The sequence below is a fragment of the Aotus nancymaae genome, unplaced genomic scaffold (assembly GCF_030222135.1).
Source record: "Aotus nancymaae isolate 86718 unplaced genomic scaffold, 86718_ANA_hifiasm-v0.15.2.pri h1tg000076l, whole genome shotgun sequence".
NCBI classification, from domain to species: domain Eukaryota; kingdom Metazoa; phylum Chordata; class Mammalia; order Primates; family Aotidae; genus Aotus; species Aotus nancymaae.
Window position 1 is genome coordinate 24,150,460 of NW_026988491.1, and position 19,445 is coordinate 24,169,904.

A 19,445-nucleotide genomic window follows, 5' to 3' on the forward strand; every position below is an offset into this window, starting at 1 on the left:
ATGTCTGTGGGCCTTCCTGACAGCCGCCAGGCCTTGCCACAAGAACTTGGAGAAGCGGAGTTTTCTCCTAACTCCCCCAGGAAGGAGATGTCTCAGTCATTTTGGACGACTCCTCCCCTAGCTGGTTCAACAGTGGGCACTTCACAGCACTGGCACTGTTGCACAGCCAAGGCATGCTCCAGCAGCCCTTATGCGGGCGTGACAGGGCTTCGAGCATCTTGCCTCAGGGTCACTTTGTTCACAATGTCACTTCAGTTCCAAGCTTCATAACCCGATAGTCATTAGTAAAATTAAAGGTTATATTGAGTATATATCTTTATGATTCTAAGTAGCTATAAGATTATATATGATTATATAAAGGGATAACTATGTGCCTACATTTCTAATTCTTTCCTAAATCAATATTTATATGGGAACAGGCTGAGGCTTCAGACCCTTGCCCTGGCACTTGCAGGGTTTCCCTCCTACACTTCCTAGTTTATTGAGTGTTTGTATCATAAAAACGTGTTGATTTTATCAAATGCTTTTTGTACATCAGTTGAGATAATCGTGATTTTTTTTCCTTCATCCTATCAATGTGATATGTCGATTGATTTTCATATGTTGAAACACTTTTGCATTCTGGGATAAATGCTACATAGTAATGGTGTGTAATCCTTTTAACATGCTGCTACATTCGCTTTGATAACATTTTGTTCAGGATTTTTGCATCGGTGTTCATAAGGGATTGCTATAGACTCAACATTGGTGTCCCCAAAATTTGTGTGTTGAAATCCTTACCCCAGTGTGATGTTATTAGGAGGCTGTGGTGGGTGATTAGGTCACGAGGGCAGAGCCCTTATGAAACATACCCCAGAGAACCCCTTTGCCCTTTCTACCACGTGAGAATGCAGCAGGAAGACACCCTCTATGAACCAGGAAGAGGGCCCTCACCAGACCCGGAATCTGCCAGGGCATTGATCTTGGACTTCCAGCCCTAATGGACCCAGACAGGCATATCAGCCTGTAGTTTGCTTTTCTTATAGTCCTTGTATTATGGTTTAAAGAGCAGTTTGTTTGTTTTACAGGTAGAAGCTGTCTCTGATAAGTGGGAAGATGACAGCAGAAACCGTGACAGTCCCTCAGACTCCAGCCCCCGAGTGTTGATTGGCTGTGTGACTTCTGTGATGGAGGGCGCAGGCTATATCAGTCAGACCACGTACTTCTCTCTGGAGAGTGTGTGTGAAGGTATGTGAGAGGGGTCTGTGTTTTACATTTAAAATTAGGTTTTGTCTTTTAAAGAGTTGTTACTGGGCCAGGCACAGTGGCTCATGCCTATAATCCCAGCACTTTGTCAGGCCAAGACGGCAGGATCGCTTGAGCCCAGAGTTGGAGGCTGCAGTGAGCTATGATCCAGCTGCTACACTCCAGCCTGGATGACAGAACACAACCCTGTCTCTAGATTTGCGATGGCTACACACATCATTGAAAGGATCAGCTTTGGGCATGCTTTGTTTGTTGAGAGGGTTTGGGGATTAGAGTAGCTTCCCCAGGTGCAGGTTTCACACAGAGGCATCTGGATATTGAGTGAACTTTGGGAGAGGGGACCAGGTCACTGGTTTTTTTGTTATGTTTTGTTTTTTGAGATGGAGTCTCACTCTGTCACCCAGTCTGGAGTGCAGTGGCATGATCTCAGCTCACTGCAACCTCTGCCTCCTGGGTTCTTCTGCCTCCTGAGTAGTTGGGATTACAGGCGTGCATCACCTAGCTAATTTTTTGTGTTTTTAGTAAAGACAAGTTTCACCATGTTGACCAGGCTGGCCTTGAACTCTTGACCTCAGGTGATCTACCCACCTTGGCCTCCCAAAGTGCTGGGATTACAGACGTTAGCCACTGCACCAAGCCAGGTCACTGTTTAAATTTGTGCTCTCATGTGTTTTGTGTTCATTTGTTAAGTGCAGTCAATAATTTCTGAGTAGTTGTTGCTTTCATATAATTCTAATGATATGATCTAAGTTAGTGTTACAGGCATACTGAGGTACTATTTAAAATGCTTTAGATGTTTTAAACTAGGGCTCAGGGATAATTTTGTACCTTTCCAAAAGTATATATCCATTTTTTATTGCATTTGTTTTTGGCTGATCTGAGGTTTTGTTTTTATACCTAAAGAAAGAATGTGTGGATGCCATTGACTAAGCTAAATTTGGTTACTGTGCTCTTGCTGCCTATGGTGGTGAATACAGAGCCGGACTCCGTATTCAGATGTGTTTCTTCCTCTCAAGGAGAGATAGACCTGAGCACACGTTGTGATAGGGCAGGAATTGGAAAAGCTGCCTGGGGAGGTGCCTGCTGAGCTGAAGTCCACCCGCACAGCCCACAGCACTGCCTGTCAGAAGATGAATAGAAGCTTTCTGCTTTAAACTTGGGGGCAGGAGGTCTAGGGGGTAGCTCTGCCCACCAGGAAGCTGCTGAATCACTCTTTGACCTTGGTTTTTCGTTTTTCTGTTTTGAGATAGAGTTTTGCTCTTGTCACCCAGACTGGAGTGTGGTAGCCTGATCTTAGGCCTCCCAGGTTCTCTGTCTCCCAGGTTCAAGCAGTTCTCCTCCTCAGCTTCCCGAGTAACTGGAATTACAGGTGTGCACCAGCATGCCCAGCTAATTTTTGTATGTTTAATAGAGACAGGGTATCACCATGTTGGCCAGGCTGGTCTGGAACTCTTGACCTCAGGTAATCCACCCACCTCAGCCTCACAGAGTGCTGGGATTACAGGCATGAGCCACTACACCTGACCTTGACCTTGGTTGTTAATCCTGGGATCCCCCAGGATGAAACTGATAGGTGTCTACTGGGATTTTAGAATCTCTGTGCAGCCAGAGAAATGCTCAGTTCTGGGGAAAGGCGCCTATAATTGTTAAGGCCATTCAATCCTGCCAACAAGAAGCCCCTCTCAGGGGCCTCACCAGGAAATGGCTCAAGAGGAAGAAGACCAGAAATGTTTGATGTTCCTGATGTTAATGGGGCAGAGAAGAGAAGGTTTCCCCTGAGGAATAAAGATGGGCAGGAATCCGGAACCTAGGCCAAGGGATTTCCCAGTACAGGAAACCTCAAGTGAGGCAAAGTCAGGTCCTCCTGAGGCTGAGAGAGTCACGTTCAGACCATGTCAGAATTGCTGTGAACGCAATCACAAAACCTAAGGACCACAGCAAAATAAGTTTTTTGAAAGAGAAAATACAATGTGCAAAAAGGATGCTACAGAGAATCTAATATAGCGGTCAGCAAACTTCTGTTGAGGGCCAGGTGGTGCGGCTGTGGGCCATGCAAGTCCCCTTCAAAGCCCCTCCCCCGGATGGTGCCCACATAGTCGAAAGCAGACATAGCTGTACCCGAGCAAGAGGTGTTGCTGCGTCCCCGTAAAACTTTGTTTATAAATTCCGACCTAAAGGTGACAAAAGGAAGAATGATGCTACATTTTTCATTTACTTTGGGAGAGTCAGAAAATGCTGTTTCCTTCTTGACATTAATTCAACAAATATTAGAGCGCTTACTCTGCCAGACACTGCTTCAAAGAATTCGCATTTTGATGAGAGAGAGAACAGACAATAAGCAAGTAAACAAAGAAAAAGCATCTTCTGCTCTAGAGCAGCCATCCAAGGTTGTGTGGGAGGACTGGGGTGGGTGGTTTGGAGTTCCTTCCTGAGTGTAGCCTTAAGACTGGGGCAAGCTGAGTGGGTCACAGGTGTGGTGGAAGAGTCCAGGTGATGCCAACTGGCCTGGGTCAGGTTCTGTCCTAAACACAACCCTCTGAGGTTACCTAGGTGAGGTCTGATACACAAGGACAGCAGAGGAGAACATACGCTTATAGCATGGGAGGAAGCAAATGTGGATAGCATGCTGGGACATGTGGCTGGTGGAGGAAACCATGCTTGTGCATGTTTGAACAGCATCGTCACCCCAGCCCTGGCCTGCGAAGGTTTATAGACAACACATGTGAGATGGGAATTCTTAACATCAGTGGTGGGACTCAGGTCGTTTTGTACACGAATGTCTGGTAAACCCTCTGCCATTTGGGTGAAGGCAGCTAAAATGGAATTGGGCACTCAGCTAAAGCTCAGTTTCTTACCCTCAGCACTCCGACATCTGGGCCAAAACACACTCTGTGATGGGGCTTGTCCTGGGCACGGGAGGCTGTTTAGCAGCATCTTGCCCTGGCCGTGTTATGACAATCTAGAGTGTGTCCAGATGCCACCAAATGGCCCCTGAGGACAGGTGGGGTCTGAGCTGTGAGTGTGTGTTGGCTCCATCCCAGCCCTCTTCACTCCTGGCTGAGCACTGGGTAGTCCTGTGATGAGATCGAGATTTCTCAGGTTCTTACTGTAGTCTGTGTGGCTGCAGCACCCAACGTCGTTACACATCAGGGGATTTTGTTGTTTTCAAATTGTACTAGTTTGTGCATCTACTTAGAGTGGCAGTCCCCAAACTTTTTGGCACCAGGGACCAGTTTTGTGAAAGACAATTTTTCCATGGACCAGGGAGGGAGGATAGTTTCGGGTTGATGCAAGCGCATTACATTTGCTACGCACTTTATTTCTATTGTTATTACATTGCAACATGTAATGAATAATTGTACAACTCACCATAACACAGCATCAGTGGGAGCCCTGAGCCTGTTTTCCTGGAACTAGACAGTCCCATCTGCGGGTGATGGGAGACAGTGACAGATCATCAGACATTAGATCATCATAAGGAGCCACCTAGATCCCTTGCATGGGCAGTTCACAGTAGGGTTCCAGCTCCTGTGAGAAGCTAAAGCCCCTGCTGATCTGACAGGGGGCAGCACTCACACTGTCTTGTAAGCAGTGAGAAGCAGCTGCAAATACGAATGAAACTTTGCTTGTTACCCCCCACTAACTTCCTGTTGTGCAGCCTGGTTTCTAACAGGCCGCAGACCGGTGCCTTCTGTCTGTTCTCCCCAAGCCTGCCCTGTGTCACAGGCCTTGTTGTTGGTACTTGTGGAAAGCACTAGCAGAAATTGGCAGGGGGCAAGGAAGTGAGTTTGGGAGGGGCACTCCCTGCCTGGTGCCCATTGGAGGTCTCTGTCCTTCCCATGAGGCCACGGCCCCTCACAGCCGGAGCTACAGCCAGAATGACCATGTGGTTTTGCCTCTAAACTGGTACACATTTGAGAAGGAAAGGAGATGTTAGAAATCTTTCTCTTATTATTTCATATAATTGCCTGGCGTCTTCTTCAAAGTTGAATTTTATGGTTGATGAATTTGAAATTGAAATTGTAAACACCTTTGATTGACTCTTTCCTCTAGGCTTTTTTTTAAAAAAAAAAAAAAACAGGGTCTTCCTGTGTCACCCAAACTGGAATGCAGTGGCTCAGTCATAGCTCACTGCAGCCTCAAACATGTGGGCTCAAGCAGTCCTCCCACCTCAGCTTCCCTAGTAGCTGGGACTACATGCATGCACCTCCATGCCCAGCTAATTTTTGTGTTTCTTGTACAGACAGGGTTTCACCACGTTGGCCCAGGCTGTTCTCAAGCTATAGTGTTTTTAATTGAGGAAATATTAGTAAGCTCAAAGCAAAATCTATGAAATGTAAGACATTGACAATTCAGTATGTTTTTTTCTATTGAAATATATTACTATTCCAGCCCAGATGTTTTCACAGATACTATCTTTTTGCATCGATTCGGAGCCGATAAGTATTCAAACATTTTTATAAACCGACATTATCAAGTAAGTTTGTCTCTGTCATTCTTTTCATGTGTAGGCCTTCTCAGTGTCTCAGGGCCATTCATGCCATTACAGAGTATCAGCTTGTCCAATTTTAAAAAGAGCTTCATTGAAAGATTCTCCTGAGGGTTTGAAATATTCTCAAGTCCAGTCTTAGAATTTCAGCATTAATCTGTGGATTCCATATGAGCTCCTGAGATCTGATTGGTTCATTTTCTCCATTGCTTTTGTATCTTCCTGTTCATCAGCTTTATTTTCAATAACTACAACTTGTAAAAGGCATCAAAAGCTGAAGATTTTGGGTTCTACGTGTATTAAATAATTAAAGATTTTCAGCTGATTTGAACAAAGTATAGCCAAAATTTAGATACCTCACTTAAAAAGAAAGTAAAAGGATCATCATCACAGGACCTTTTGGTTTACAGAATGCTTCCTCAGGTTCAAGCACTTGTAAAGTCCAGGTGGTGGGAGCAGCAAAGAGAAAATGAGGGCTGCCAGCCCCCGATGGTCCGCATGTGTCTCATTGTTATGAGCTTCATCACAGGAGTTCTGCATGTATACATGCCACAGAAGTTCAGGTACATGAATGTGCTTGTCTTCCAGCTGGCTGCATCCCCAGGCATGTCTGAAGGATCATATGTGCGCCACAGTCATCCAAGTGCGTTTCTGCTGCCCTGGCTCCCTAATGTGCAGGGTCTCATTTGTGCTGTGGTACTTTATTCTGTTAACATCCTCTTATCACTGTAGAAATACATATTTTTACCTCCAGTGTTGAATTTCTAAACTTAATTTACAGTAACAGTCACCATAATGTCATATTTCTCCTTCAGTAGAATGGTCTTCTGAAATTTTTACTTTTGTTTGCTTGTTTTTGTTTTTTAGAGACAGGGTGTTGCTCTGTTGCCCAGACTGAAGTGCAGTGGCACAATCATAGCTCACTGCAGCCTGGAATTCCTGGGCTCAAGTGATCGTGCCTCAGCCTCCTGGGTAGCTGGGACTGCAGGTCCATGTCACCATACCCAACTAATTTTTTTTTTTTACAGATGGGATCTCACTGTGTTGCCCAGGCTGGTCTCAAACTCCTGGGCTCAAGTGATCTTCTTGCCTCAGCCTCCCAACATGTTAGAAATCTTTACTATGATGCCATGATTCTGTTGGGGAAAAAAAATTACTTGAATTTGTTTAACCTTTTTTTTCTTTAAAGTAACCTTACAATGTATAGAACTAGTACATTAATAGCTATTGCTTCACTTTTCATTTACATCCAGGGAAATTTAGAATAAAAATTGGCAAATTTATGTTAAACAATTGTGGAATAAATGAAGACGTGGTTTACAAAATGCTGTATAAATGTTTCTCCATAGTTGCATGTATTAAATTGTGGTTTTAGGACATGGTCTTCTTAAAATACCCCCTGACCTTGAAGTCCATGCCCTAGAGTATTATAGTGTCTTCTGTTTTCACATGGACAGTGGTTTCACCCTGGCTCACGTGTTGAATATAGATGTCAGCTGATATTTGGGCTGTTACATGTTCATTACCAGCTTTCTGGAGAAACAAAGTCAGTGTTTCTCCAGTGTTTCTCAGCATAGAGCTGCCAGAGTGCATATTGCAAAATAACAAAAATATTTTAACTAGCTGTACAATGGCAGACCTGTGCAGACCAGCTCTCTATTCTATCAGCACCGCTCAGCCACTTCACGTCACTGACCCTGCAGTTGTCCACCGGCCGCAGGAGGCCCAGCAGTGTCTTGTGTTTGGCAGGCCATGGCTTGGGCCTCCCCACAGCTCTCTGGCTCGCTGAGGGGCTAGCTAGAGCATCGAGTGCTTCCCTCACACTGGAGCGCAGGTGCTTCTCTGTCCCCGAGCACCCTGTGTGTGTCCCCAACAGGGAGGTGCCACAAACACTGCAGGATGGGGGACAGGGCATGCCACCTGCCCTCAGATATGCCACATGGGGCGGGACTGCCACGAGCTTGCACACTGCACCTTCTAGAGCCTGGAGGTGTGAGTTAGAGGCACCAACTCAGCCCATTTTATTGCAGTGGTTAATAATAATACTTCAGGGTTTTTTATTGCAAAATTTGTTTCTAACAGTAGTAGAAGGTGCCTTTTTCACGTTCAGATGTATCCTCAGATACGATATAAATGATTTCAGTGCATCACAATCTCAGAATAACTTGTGCACTTTCATAATACCACGGCTTTTTCCCCGGGTGGTTTTAGGTTTCGAGCCCTGCAAGGGGGACTGGGTGGAGGCTGAGTACTGGATCCGGCCCGGCACGTGGAGCAGCGAAGCCACCTCAGTGAAGCCGCTGAGGTACAAGCGCGTGGACAAGGTAGTGTGCCGACAAGTGGCTCCTCTCTCTGCTTCTGCCATTCCTGCCATCAGGGGTAATTGGCACAGCCCAGAGTTCTCCTGCATGTGTTGGGAGCCCAGAAACATAAAGCTTAGTCATGGCCAAAGAGGAATGTGTCTTCCTATTGATGATGCTGTATTTCCTTAAGGAAACAGAGTGTGCTTACATACTTAAATCCTAAGGCATGCAGCTTACTGACAGCACTGAAATGTTCTAAGGAGAAAGGTGTGTTGGGGAATCGTGGGACGAGTGGTATGGGATGTAGAACTTGAGCTTCCTGGTGCAGCTGCTGGGCTTTGGGCTGACTTTGGCGTGCGTTGGAGCTGCGCCCTGGCACGTTTGTGCAGCACCTGCTTCTAGTGACGTTCAGCTCTCTGCTCCCAGGTCTGCATCTCCAGCGTCTGCGGAAGGAACGGGGTGATAAAGGATAGCATCTTCTTCACCTTGGACTCTTTGAAACTGCCAGACGGGTACATACCCCAGAGAGGCGATGTGGTCAATGCAGTGGTGGTGGAGAGCAGCCAGTCATGCTACGTCTGGAGGGCACTTTGTTTGACTCCAGTGAAGAGGCGGTAAGAAAACACTTTTCTGGCCTGGCACGGTAGCTCATGCCTGTAATCCCAGCCCTTTGGGAGGTGGAAGCAGGTGGATCACCTGAGGTCAGTAGTTCAAGACCAGCCTGGCCAACATGATGAATCCTCATCTCTACTAAAAATACAAAAATAAGCTGGGCATGGTGGTACATGCCTGTAATCCCAGCTACTTGGGATGCTGAGGCAGGAGAATCGCTTGAACCCAGGAGGTAGAGGTTGCACTGAGCCGAGATTGTGCCCCTGCACTCCAGCCTGGGCAACAGAGCAAGACTCTGTCTCAAAAAAAAAGACTGTCTTTTGGGGGCTTCCAGCCATCTCCATGTTGACTGAAGGTGGAGTTAAGGGTCCCTCTTTATCCTTCATCTTACATTGGTGATTGCCATTTTTGGTGGATTTTCTCTTTTGTTCTTTCACATTTTGGCATTTAAAAAATGTATTGGACATAGTTGGTTCTTAAAATTATCTATTTTCCTGCATCTGTGTTCTGTGTGCCAGACATGACGAGGCTTCCCTGAGCTCCCTGTTTGCAGGCAGCCCCAGCTCTGACTTGATCCCTCTTTGCCTGCCTTTCCTCCTGTAAACCGAAAGGTATCTGAGACAGGTCTCAATCAAGTTAGAAGTTCATTTTGCCAAGGTTAAGGACATGTCTGGAATAAAAGACCACAAATCCATAGGAACAATCTGTGGTTCATGCCTTCTTCCAAAGATGATTTTGAGGGCTTCGGTATTTAAAAGGGAAAAGTGGACTGGAGGTAAAGAGGGTGTGGTCACAAGACTGAGTTCACATTTGCAAGAAGAAAGGAAAAGGAGCAGGGAGGGAGAGTGGGTTATGTAAATCAGCGCTTTGACATAAGATGAGGTAAGTGGAGTAGCTACCTGTGGAGATGTTGAACCTGGTCTCTGTAGCTCTTGGCTTAGGGACAGCTTAGGGAGGAAGGAAAGGCAGCTTCTTGCACGACTCAGCTTCCAGCTGAGCTTTTTCCTTTTGATGTGGTGAGTCGAGTCCCAAGTCTTTATTTTATTTTCACACTCCTCACTCACCACCAATGAGCTTCTGAGACATCTCCTCCATCTTTCCGCTTATTTTTTATCCTGGTAGAATGTAGGTTCTGTCTGGGGAAGGCATCTGCTTTCCCGCCCCTTATCTAGTGCCTGACTGGGCTTCTGGGTGCAAGCAGACAGCCCTGTGTGAACTGAGCCCCAAGAGTGTGCGCAGCGGTGTGCCCTGCTAAGGGAGCCACCGGAGGGTGGACTCAGGGCTGTGGGGGGTGTTGTGGGACAGAATCTGGTGGGCTCTGCCTCCTAGGCACATCGCCCCACAGCCCACTGGCAGATGGTTGTTTGGCCACTCAGAGCCCAGTTTCCCCTCCCCGCTGGACCCTGCTTTCCTTTGGGAGGGTGCCTAAGGCCCATCTCGTGGATCATGGATGTTGCATGCACTGCCCTCACTCTCTCTCGGCACAGAGGCCCAGGATGCACAGGAACTCTGCTTTCAGCCCAGTTGGGGGAGCCTGGTGGTGCCAGGAAATAAGACAGGGCAGGGTTCCTTGATCTGCACCTCCTCCCTGTGTCCCAGTCGGACTCCTCAGGCTTTCTGTCCGTTCTCTGACCTCATCCCCAGGTAGAAGCTGTGGCGTCTCATTCTTGCCTGAGGACTGGGAAGCATGGACCTGCAGTGTGGCCTGGGCCTGGCTCTGGGATTCACTAGTGCCGCTAAGGAAACACTACAGCATGAAACCTGTGCTTTCCTCACTCTTTTCCTTAGGCTAGAAATACTTGAAAAAGACCTATTTCTGCCCCAACAGCATTTCCCCACTGAGGCCTCCTGACCATAGAGTAGAAGCTGTTGGGATGGGCGAGCCAGGAAAGCCCGGGTGCCTGTTCCTCAGCTCGTGGCCACATGTGGGGTGGCTCCTCTGTACTCTAGAAGCAGACAGTGTGCCAAACAAGCTCCTGCTCTCCTCAGTCCCACGGCCTTCCCATGCCAAGAGCTCCACAGCTTCTCCTGTGGGGGCTGAGCCACGGGCCTGGCAGTCGCATCTGATGACTCCTTCCTGCAAAATCCCCACCCTGTCCATCAGCAATGCTGTGGACTCTGCCCCTGCACCTGCCTTGTGACACCTGGACACACAGAGAAGGGAGAGCCGGACAGGCTACTGCCAGGAGGGGCTGCTCTGTAGCTGGGAACCTCACTGAGTTTGTAGCAGGGGCCAGAATTTTGGACAGCCATTCTAGAGACCCCATTTTCTTAATGGCACCACAGTTTGGGAAGTGGTGTAAGGCAGGTTTACCTTCTGGAAAGAGCTTGTGGACAGACAGGGAGGAGAATCCAGCCTGCAGTGTCAGTAGAAGAAAGGGAAATAAATGGGTTCATTTTCAGGGAAAGGTAAAATCTCACCTTCTCATTTCTAAAGAGAAAAACTGGCCAGGCATGGTGACTCACACCTGTAATCCCAGCACTTTGGGAGGCCAAGGTGGGTGGATCATGAGGTCAAGAGATTGAGACCATCCTGGCCAATGTGGTGAAACCCCATCTCTACTAAAACTACAAAAAATTAGCTGGGCCTGGTGGCACGAGCCTGTGGTCCCAGCTATTTGGGAGGCTGAGGCGGAAGAATCACTTGAACCCAGGAGGCAGAGGTTGCAGTGAGCCGAGATTGCGCCACTGCACTCCAGCCTGGCGACAGAGCAATACTCCATCTCAAAAAAAAAAAAGAGGAAAACTTTTCATTTCATTGTCTTCAAACACGTCAAAGCAACAAAACTCTTTCCAAAGCAAGTTTAGTGAATTCCTAATAGGCAAGGCCTCCCTCCCTCCCCTGTAGCCTGGGAGGTGGCTGGAGAGAAGAGGAGTGCAAATGCCGCCCTAACTCTGTGCTCTGAGCGGGAGGTGGGGGAGCGCTGGGGAGCACGTTCAGGATACGGATCTCAGGCTCATCACCTGTGGCTGTTCCCTGGGCTGCTCCCTTTTCTCTAGACTTTATGGAGTGTACAGTTTTCTTCCCTACAGTTTGCCATCCTTCTTAGAAACCCTAAGTCCTGTGGAAGCCCTGCCTGCCCCCACCAGCAGTCTGTCCTCAGGAGCAGTGGCAGGTGAAGATGGGACAGTGCTGCTGCAGAGGGACATCTCTCTGGGGCTCTTTTTTCAGAGACTTCACCCCCATTGATGAGGCTGCTCAGTTCTATGGAACCATTTTATTGAAGAACAAAGGTGGTATAAAAGTTACACAGATGACACATTTTGGAACCCTAAAGGAAGGAAGAAGTAAAACCATGGTGATCTGGATAGAGTAAGTTTGCTGCTGAAACATTTTATGTAAAGCTACATTAATGGCTTTTAAACTGTGATTTAATAATTTCTGTAAAAACAACTTTACTTTGGATGTTTATTTTTCCCTTTATGAATATCTTTTCAAAATTTTCTACCCCAAAATATACTTTTTACTTATATTTATAAGGGTATTTGCAGTCACCATTTCCTAGACTGAGTTCTGTGTTTTATGATAACCAAATATTTTGGTTTTAGAAATCCTGGCTGTGTTCATGGTTAATTTTCTTTTTCTAGGAATAAAGGAGACATTCCTCAAAACTTAGTCAGCTGTAAACTGGCTGGCTGGGACAAATCTAAACAATTCAGATTTCAAATGCTGGATAAAGACCAGACGTGCTCCATGGTATCTTTGGTTTCTGTTCCTGAGAAGGAAAATTCATCAGATGAAAATATTAATTCATTAACTAGCCACACAAAAAAGAACACCCCTCAGATATCAGAGAGTAGTTTGGCGAACAACAGAGAAATCTCTTCAGGTAGTGGACATTTCGGCTGTCACTGCATGAGGTCAGGCGGGCTGAGGGCTGTGGGGTTGTGAGCTCTGGAGGGGGCTGTGGGGCTGTGAGCTCTGGACGGAGCGTCAGCAGCCGGGGACAGAACACCCAGCAGCTGTGGTGCTTTGTGTGCTGAGCTCTTGGGCTTTGGGCCCTTCTCCTCTTGCTGATGAGGTTAGGGAGAGGGACAGAAAGCAGCTTGACAGATACCAAGAGGTGCTTTAGATGGCAGCTGGCTTCTGAGTGCTTCTAAGCAGGGGAAGATTGCCAGGCACTCCAGGCTACCCAAGGCAGGCCTTCTCTCCCAGCACTGGGATCGTCCACAGTCACAGCCCTCTCCTACTCCAGCTGCTTTCTCTGTTTCTGTTTTTCCAGCCACCATCTGAGGCTTTGTGCCGTGTTTTTGTGTGCATCTGTCTTTGTGAGTGTATGAGTATTCATTTCCACTAAGCATGCCAGCACTGTTAAAAATAATTTACCTTTTGGTCTAATTTTGTATTAAAATTTTATTTCCCAGGTGATTGTTCCTATAAAGGAGAAAATGGAGAAAAAGACAACATTCTATCAAGGAAGCAGATGACAGAGCCTGAGCCTGGGGGGCTTGTCCCTCCAGGGGGAAAAACCTGCATTGTGGTCATATGTGATGCAAAGTAAGGGCCTGGAGGTCTGGAGAGAGCCACCTTTTTAAGTTTCTCTGATACATGTAGGTTGGGTGTTATAAAAGGTAACTCCTTTGAGGTGGGCAGATCACCTGAGGCCAGGAGTTCGAAACCAGCCTGGCCAACATGGTAAAACTCCACCTCTACTAAAAATACAAAAATTACTTGGGCCTCTGTAATCCTAGCTACTCAGGAGGCTGAGGCAGTAGAATTGCTGGAACCCAGGAGACAGAGGTTGCAGTGAGCCAAGATTGCACAACTGCACTCTAGCCTGAAACTGAGCAAGACTCTGTCTCAAAAAAAAGAAAAAAAAAGGTACTCCTGACTGTTTTGATGTTACAGAATTATTGGTCTAGAATCTGGATACCGAGTGTGACCCACTTAGGGCAATGGATTCTGTAACTTCGCACCACTCATGAGGGTCCTTACCAGACAGCCTGACTCCCACTTTCACAAAGAAAACAGGGCGTCTCTGACGATCTCTGAGACCTGAGCTCCGTGTGCTTCTGAGTCCTTCTGTTCTGAAGTGTCACATCAGCTCCTCTTCACTACCTTGCCCATGTTCCCCATAGCCGAGCTCTGGGACCTCAGTCCATCTCCATCCTGTCACCTGGGCATTTGGCCAAGGCATGGATAGCACAGTGTGCTGAGGGAGGGGCAGGGATAGCCGCTTCCTAGCTGGGATGCCAGGATACCACCCTCGAGCCCCCTGCTCTCCCTGGTGTGCTTGACTGCATCAGCTAACCAGATAGGCCCTGTCCTCCAGCTTCCTGTGTCCCCGCATCCCTGCCTGAGCTGCCTGAGAGTGCGTGGTCACCTTCCAGTTGGGTGTTTAATTCTAAATCTTTTTAAAAACTTAAATCTGGTTAAATCACAGCTTATCAACATCAAGCTGTGGGTGGCAAGTGCACAGTGAGCTGTGTGAGGTGCAGCCAGCTTCAGTGCTTTTTTTTTTTGACATTATGACAACATAGAAATTTTTTTTTTTTTTTTTTTTTGAGACGGAGTTTCACTCTTATTACCCAGGCTGGAGTGCAATGCCTGGCTAATTTTTGTGTTTTTTGCAGAGACAGGTTCATCCTATGTTCCCCAGGCTGGTCTCAAACTCTTGAGTTCAAGCGATCTGCCCGCCTGAGCCTCCCAAAGTGCTGGGATTACAGGCCTGAACAACTGCACTCAGCCCATAGATGCTTAATTTTATCTTGAGAGAATTTTAATTAAATAGCTTATTTTAGAAGATCTCCTTTTTCTCTGTAAAAATAATTATTGAAGACTAAAGATGACTGTTTGTTAGGGCTGTCACTTTTCTTGTATGTACAAAGGAAAATTGTGTTGACTCTGCCTGTCTTATTTATGACTAAAACTAAATTTCATTTTGTTTTTTCAAGAAATCCTGGCCGCTGCAAGGAGCTCCTTTTGCTTTGTTTTTCCAATTTCCTAATTGGGCGATACCTCGAAGTCAGTGTTATCAGTGGGGAGGAGTCACTAATTGCTGTCCGTGAACCATTTTCTTGGAAAAAGCCTGAAAGTTCCCAAGCATTAACATCTGCAAAAACTACAATTGTTGTGACCACACAGAAAAGGTACCATAAGTGAAAGGAGTGTGTCTGGTCTGGCAGCTTTGTCTGTGAAGGAAAGCAGATATGCGCTGGCAGGCAGTGGGCACCACCTGGCTGGGGAGGTGACAGGGGGTGAAGCCGGGGTTCGAGCCTCTTTCCATGATTATATCTGCGGGATGGGGGCACATTTCCATGGAGCTCTAAAGGTCAAGGTCTGTGTCTGCAGCTGCCCAACAGCAGCGTGAAGCCCAAGGAATGTGGCCTTCACTCCCCCAGACCCCACTCTGCCCTGGCAGTTCTCAAGGCAGCTCTCAGAGCAGGCTGGCCTCACCCAGCTTCCGCTACCTCTCTCGTCCTGACGAGGCCTTGGTGTGCAGTGCACGGCATCCCCATGTCACTCGTACTGGGGGCATCAGGATTGTGGGGTCACCCGAAGCCTGTTTGAAGATATGGTACCACTTAAGAATGAAGTTACAAGGGGCAGGGCATGGTGGCTGATGCCTATAATCACAGCACTTTGGGAGGCCGAGGCAGACGGATCACCTGAGGTCAGAAGTTCGAGACCAGCCTGACCAACGTGGTGAAACCACATCTCTACTAGAAATTTAAAAATTAGCTGGGCGTGGCGGCGTGTGCCTATAATCCCTGCTACTCGGGAGGCTGAGACAGGAGAATCTCTTGAACACAGGGAGCAGAGGTTGCAGTGAGCCAAGATTGTGCCACTGCACTCCAGCCTGGGCGACAGAGTGAGACTCCTTCTCGAAAAAAAAAAAAGAATGAAGCTAGGAGAAGCAGTGTGTGATCTGTTACTTGTGGCTGGGGAACATGTGGACCACCCAGATTTTAACTGGAGTAGAGTCTCAGGAAAGCGCTTCACGTTCACGTGTTCTCTTCTGTAGTTGTAAAACCAAAAAGCCCTGAATAGCCAGCTTTAAAGTATAATGACTTTGTCCCTCGTAGTCAGCTGTAATAACTGATGGGTTTGAGCTCTGCTACTACCCCAGAGCGCCCTGAGGGTGAGATGGGTCACTTTTCCAATGTTGGAAAATTCTGAATTTCTTTTCTTTTTTTTTTTGTCTACCCCTCACCTGGAGGAAAATTCTGAATTTCAAATCACATGTTGCCCCAGTGACAGTTCAAGATGAGGGATTATGGACTTATTACTAAGTTGCAGACTAAAGGAAAAACCTGTTAGCAGAGAAGAATATCATGTGGTTGTTTACCTTTGAAGGTTAGACCATTGTTTGAATCACAGCACCACCACCAAGAAGCTGTGTGACCTTGGGCAAGTTTCTTAGCCTCTCTGAGCTTTATTCTCATTTGTAAAATGATAGTCCCTGTCTCATGTGGTTTGAAGATTGAATGAGGTCAGGCAGGTAAAATGTGTAGTTTCCTGGCACAGAGCAGTTGCTCAGTAAGGGAATAAGCAGTTGTGGTCCCTGGGCACATTATTATTGAGAAGGAGGGGCTCACTGTCTGATGCACTAGAGGACATTGCTATGACGCTGGGTTTCTGAGAAAAGAAGAGCTTTGTATTGAAAAACCAACCCCCAAGGAGACAGGAGTCAAGCTCAAATGCATCTCTCTGTGCTGGCTTTAAGGCAGTTTTATCAGAAAATGTTTAGCAGGTGGACTCTGGGATTAGCAGGTGATTGGTGGAAGGAAAATTGAGGTCTGGAAAGGTCTTGGGTGTGCGCAGTTACCTCTTCATGCTACCTCACGAGTCACATGTGCCAGTTCAGAGGTAATTAGCATGAAGCACACGGTGGGAAATCAGGCTGAGACATCAGCAAGTTCTGCACAAACTCCAGTTGTCCATCTTGGTTCCAGCTAATCTCAGCCAGTCCTTTGATGTCGTAAGCAGAGGGAGCCTCAGTATTGGAGTTGTTTCTTCTTTTATCACCCATCCTGCAGGCTCAAGAATTTCTGTTGCTCATTGGTTCCTTTAACTCTTTGGGGCACAGTTTCTTTATTTCCATTGATTGATTGATTGAGATGGAGTCTCACTTTGTCACCCAGGCTGGAGTGCAGTGCATGATCTCAGCTGACTGCAACCTCCACCTCCTGGGTTCCAACAATTCTCCGTCTCAGCCTCCTGAGTAGCTGGGACTGCAGGTGCCTGCCACCATGCCCAGCTAATTTTTCTAATTTTAGTAGAGATGGGGTTTCACCATGTTGGCCAGGCTGGTCTCAAACCAGCCTGATGACGGTGAGTGCAATAAGGAGAGTGGTGTGCGCTTCTCAGGTGAGACTGCACTGAGACAGAGAGCTAGGAGGGAGTGAGGGAGAAAGGCCCAACATCCCTGTTCACTGGATTCAGGTTCATCGACCTCACTCTGACTTTCTGCTTCCCTGTTCTCTCCTGGTTTCTCCTCCCCCGTCTGTCCCTTTCCCGTCGTTCCTGTTGCTGCGTTGGGCTTGCCTCCAGAGCAGCGATGTTCTTCATTCTGAACAAACTGAATTTCCCCAGAGAAACCACAGGCTGGGAAACAAAACAAAAACAAATTGAAGGCAGGAGCCAGACAGAGCAGCCTTCTCCTCATGCGTGTTTTGCAGGGATGGGCCCAGATGGGGTCCTGATGACAAATGCAGTAGGAAGAGCTCAGCTCATAGCAGGCTAAAAACAGCTGTTTTCAAACTCCTGGTTCCAGGAGACTCTGGGGGGTCCAGCCCTGTTTTCCTGCACTTGCCTGTTTACAAATAGTAGAGCACCTTGTGAGAACTGTGTGAGGAAAGGATCCCAGAGCTAAAACGACAGCTTCTAACCACTGCCTTAGACCAGCTGTTCATACATCAGTTCTTTTCAGTGAGGGGATGAACTTTGGTCTTCCTAAAGTAGGAAAGGTTGTCTGGATAAGAATGTGATGCCTGGTTTTAACTTGTGAACTTAATTTTTTAAGGAACACAAGACGACAACTTCCAAGTTTTCTTCCACAATATCCAATCCCAGATAGACTTAGAAAATGTGTGGAACAAAAAATTGACATCCTGACTTTCCAGCCGTTACTTGCAGAGGTAGGAAGTATCTGATGGCATGTGGGGTGTTTGCATCTTTTAACACTCTTGTTTTTTGACAAAGCCAGGAGGTTCCTTCTCAGGTTCAGACCTTCATCTGGCTTGTTTTCTTCACAAGTAGCTGGGATAATGAGGGTCACTGCCTAGCCCTGAAGGATGAATGATGAGGGATGAGGCACTTTAGTACTCACACCGCCGGACCTGCTGTGTGCCAGGAGGTGGCGTCCTGCAGCCTCACTGGGTCACACACGGGGCCTTTGTGGTCTGGAGCAGAAGAACTGAGGGATACCTCTGCCATCAGCCCAGCCTCTCTCGCTAGACTAGGCAGCCTTTGTTACGAGCAAGAAGCGTTCCAGCCTCTTAACATCACCCTGACAGAACCAGCAGGCCAAGGGTGCAGGGGAGGAGAACCCAGGTCCCCACCTGCATGGGAGACAGAGGAGCATATTCTGAGTGGGGTAGCTGGAGAAGAAAAGTCCAGAAAGGAAGAAAAGTCTGAAATATGGCAGTTTGAGGGGAGAACATTGCCCTTTCTCCAGGAGGGCTTTTTCTGTAGGGGTTTAAGGTGTTCTGAGAGTCCCCAGCTAAAATTGGAGTTCTAGTGCAGAGCAGCTGGCAGCCCTGTCCTAAGGAGAATGAAGGAAGCGGGACCTGGGTGTTCACCATGCACCTTTCAGGGGATCCTTGTTTTACCAGGAAAACGGGCTGATGCCTAATTACCTCACCCATGACCAGGGGTTCCTTGCACAGAAAACTTATTTATACTAGCAGACGTCCCAGTGGCTCCTGTCTGACCTGTGTCCAGGTTATGCCTGCCTGACGTCTGCCACTGGGAACCCAATCTTGTGTTCCCCAACACCAAGGAAAACTCAATCTGGGCAGCCCTGGGTTCTTGGGATGGAAGGTGCAGATTCAGTCCACTGCCATGATAGAAACAAGTTCAAACACATATTGCTTACAGATCCTGGGCGGGGAGGATGCCATGAGTTAGGAGGGCAGTCCTCTCTCCCCCAGTCACTTTGAGTTTGCAGGCAAATGCCTGAATGATTCATTGAAAGGAAGTGACAGAAAAAGCTGGACCTGGGTCTGCTGGGCTGGGGAGGTGCTCCTCAGTTCCTTCCTAGGGCCACCGATTTGATGTTTGATGCTATAGCTTGTAGTAAGTTTTGAAATCAGGAAGTGTGAGTTCTCCAGCTTTGTTCTTTGGCAAAATTTGTTTTGCTTTTCGGGATCTTTCATATGAATTTTAGGATGCATTTTTCTATTTCTGCAAAATACGTCATTGGAATTTTTTTTCCCAGAGATGAGGTCTCACTACATTGCCCAGGCTGGTCTCAAATTCCTGGCTTCAAGTATTCCTCCCACCTCAGTCTCCCAAAGTGCTGGGATTACAGGCATGAGCCACCATGCCCAACCTGTCACTGGAATTTTGATGGGAATTGCATTGAATCTGTAGATTGCGTTGGTTAATGTGGACATTTTAACTATTAAATCCTCCAGGCTATGAACATGGAATGTGTTAACATTTATTTAGTTCTTTAATTTCTTACAGCAGTGTTTTGTCATTTTCTCTATAAAAGTTTCTCACTTCTTTGGTTAAATTAATTCTCAAGTTGCTGCTGTTGTAAATGCAGTTGCTCTCATAGTTTCCTTTTCCTGAAACATGTTGTTTAGGAATGAAGATAAATTCTGTCCTTTGATTTTGTACCCTGCTA

At 47.1% G+C, this 19,445-nt stretch overlaps 1 protein-coding gene across 1 annotated transcript in view; it reads left to right on the plus strand.

Moving 5' to 3' along the window:
- The window catches only part of MOV10L1 (Mov10 like RNA helicase 1), a 69,124-nt gene that overhangs the window by 8,737 nt on the left and 40,942 nt on the right, over positions 1-19,445 (plus strand). The window contains exons 3-10 of the mRNA XM_012434405.3: positions 1,068-1,227; positions 7,946-8,058; positions 8,464-8,651; positions 11,822-11,962; positions 12,238-12,479; positions 13,015-13,147; positions 14,545-14,739; positions 17,616-17,730. Of these exons, the coding sequence (XP_012289828.3) occupies positions 1,068-1,227; positions 7,946-8,058; positions 8,464-8,651; positions 11,822-11,962; positions 12,238-12,479; positions 13,015-13,147; positions 14,545-14,739; positions 17,616-17,730 (1,287 nt within the window). The remainder of the gene's footprint in view (positions 1-1,067; positions 1,228-7,945; positions 8,059-8,463; positions 8,652-11,821; positions 11,963-12,237; positions 12,480-13,014; positions 13,148-14,544; positions 14,740-17,615; positions 17,731-19,445) is intronic.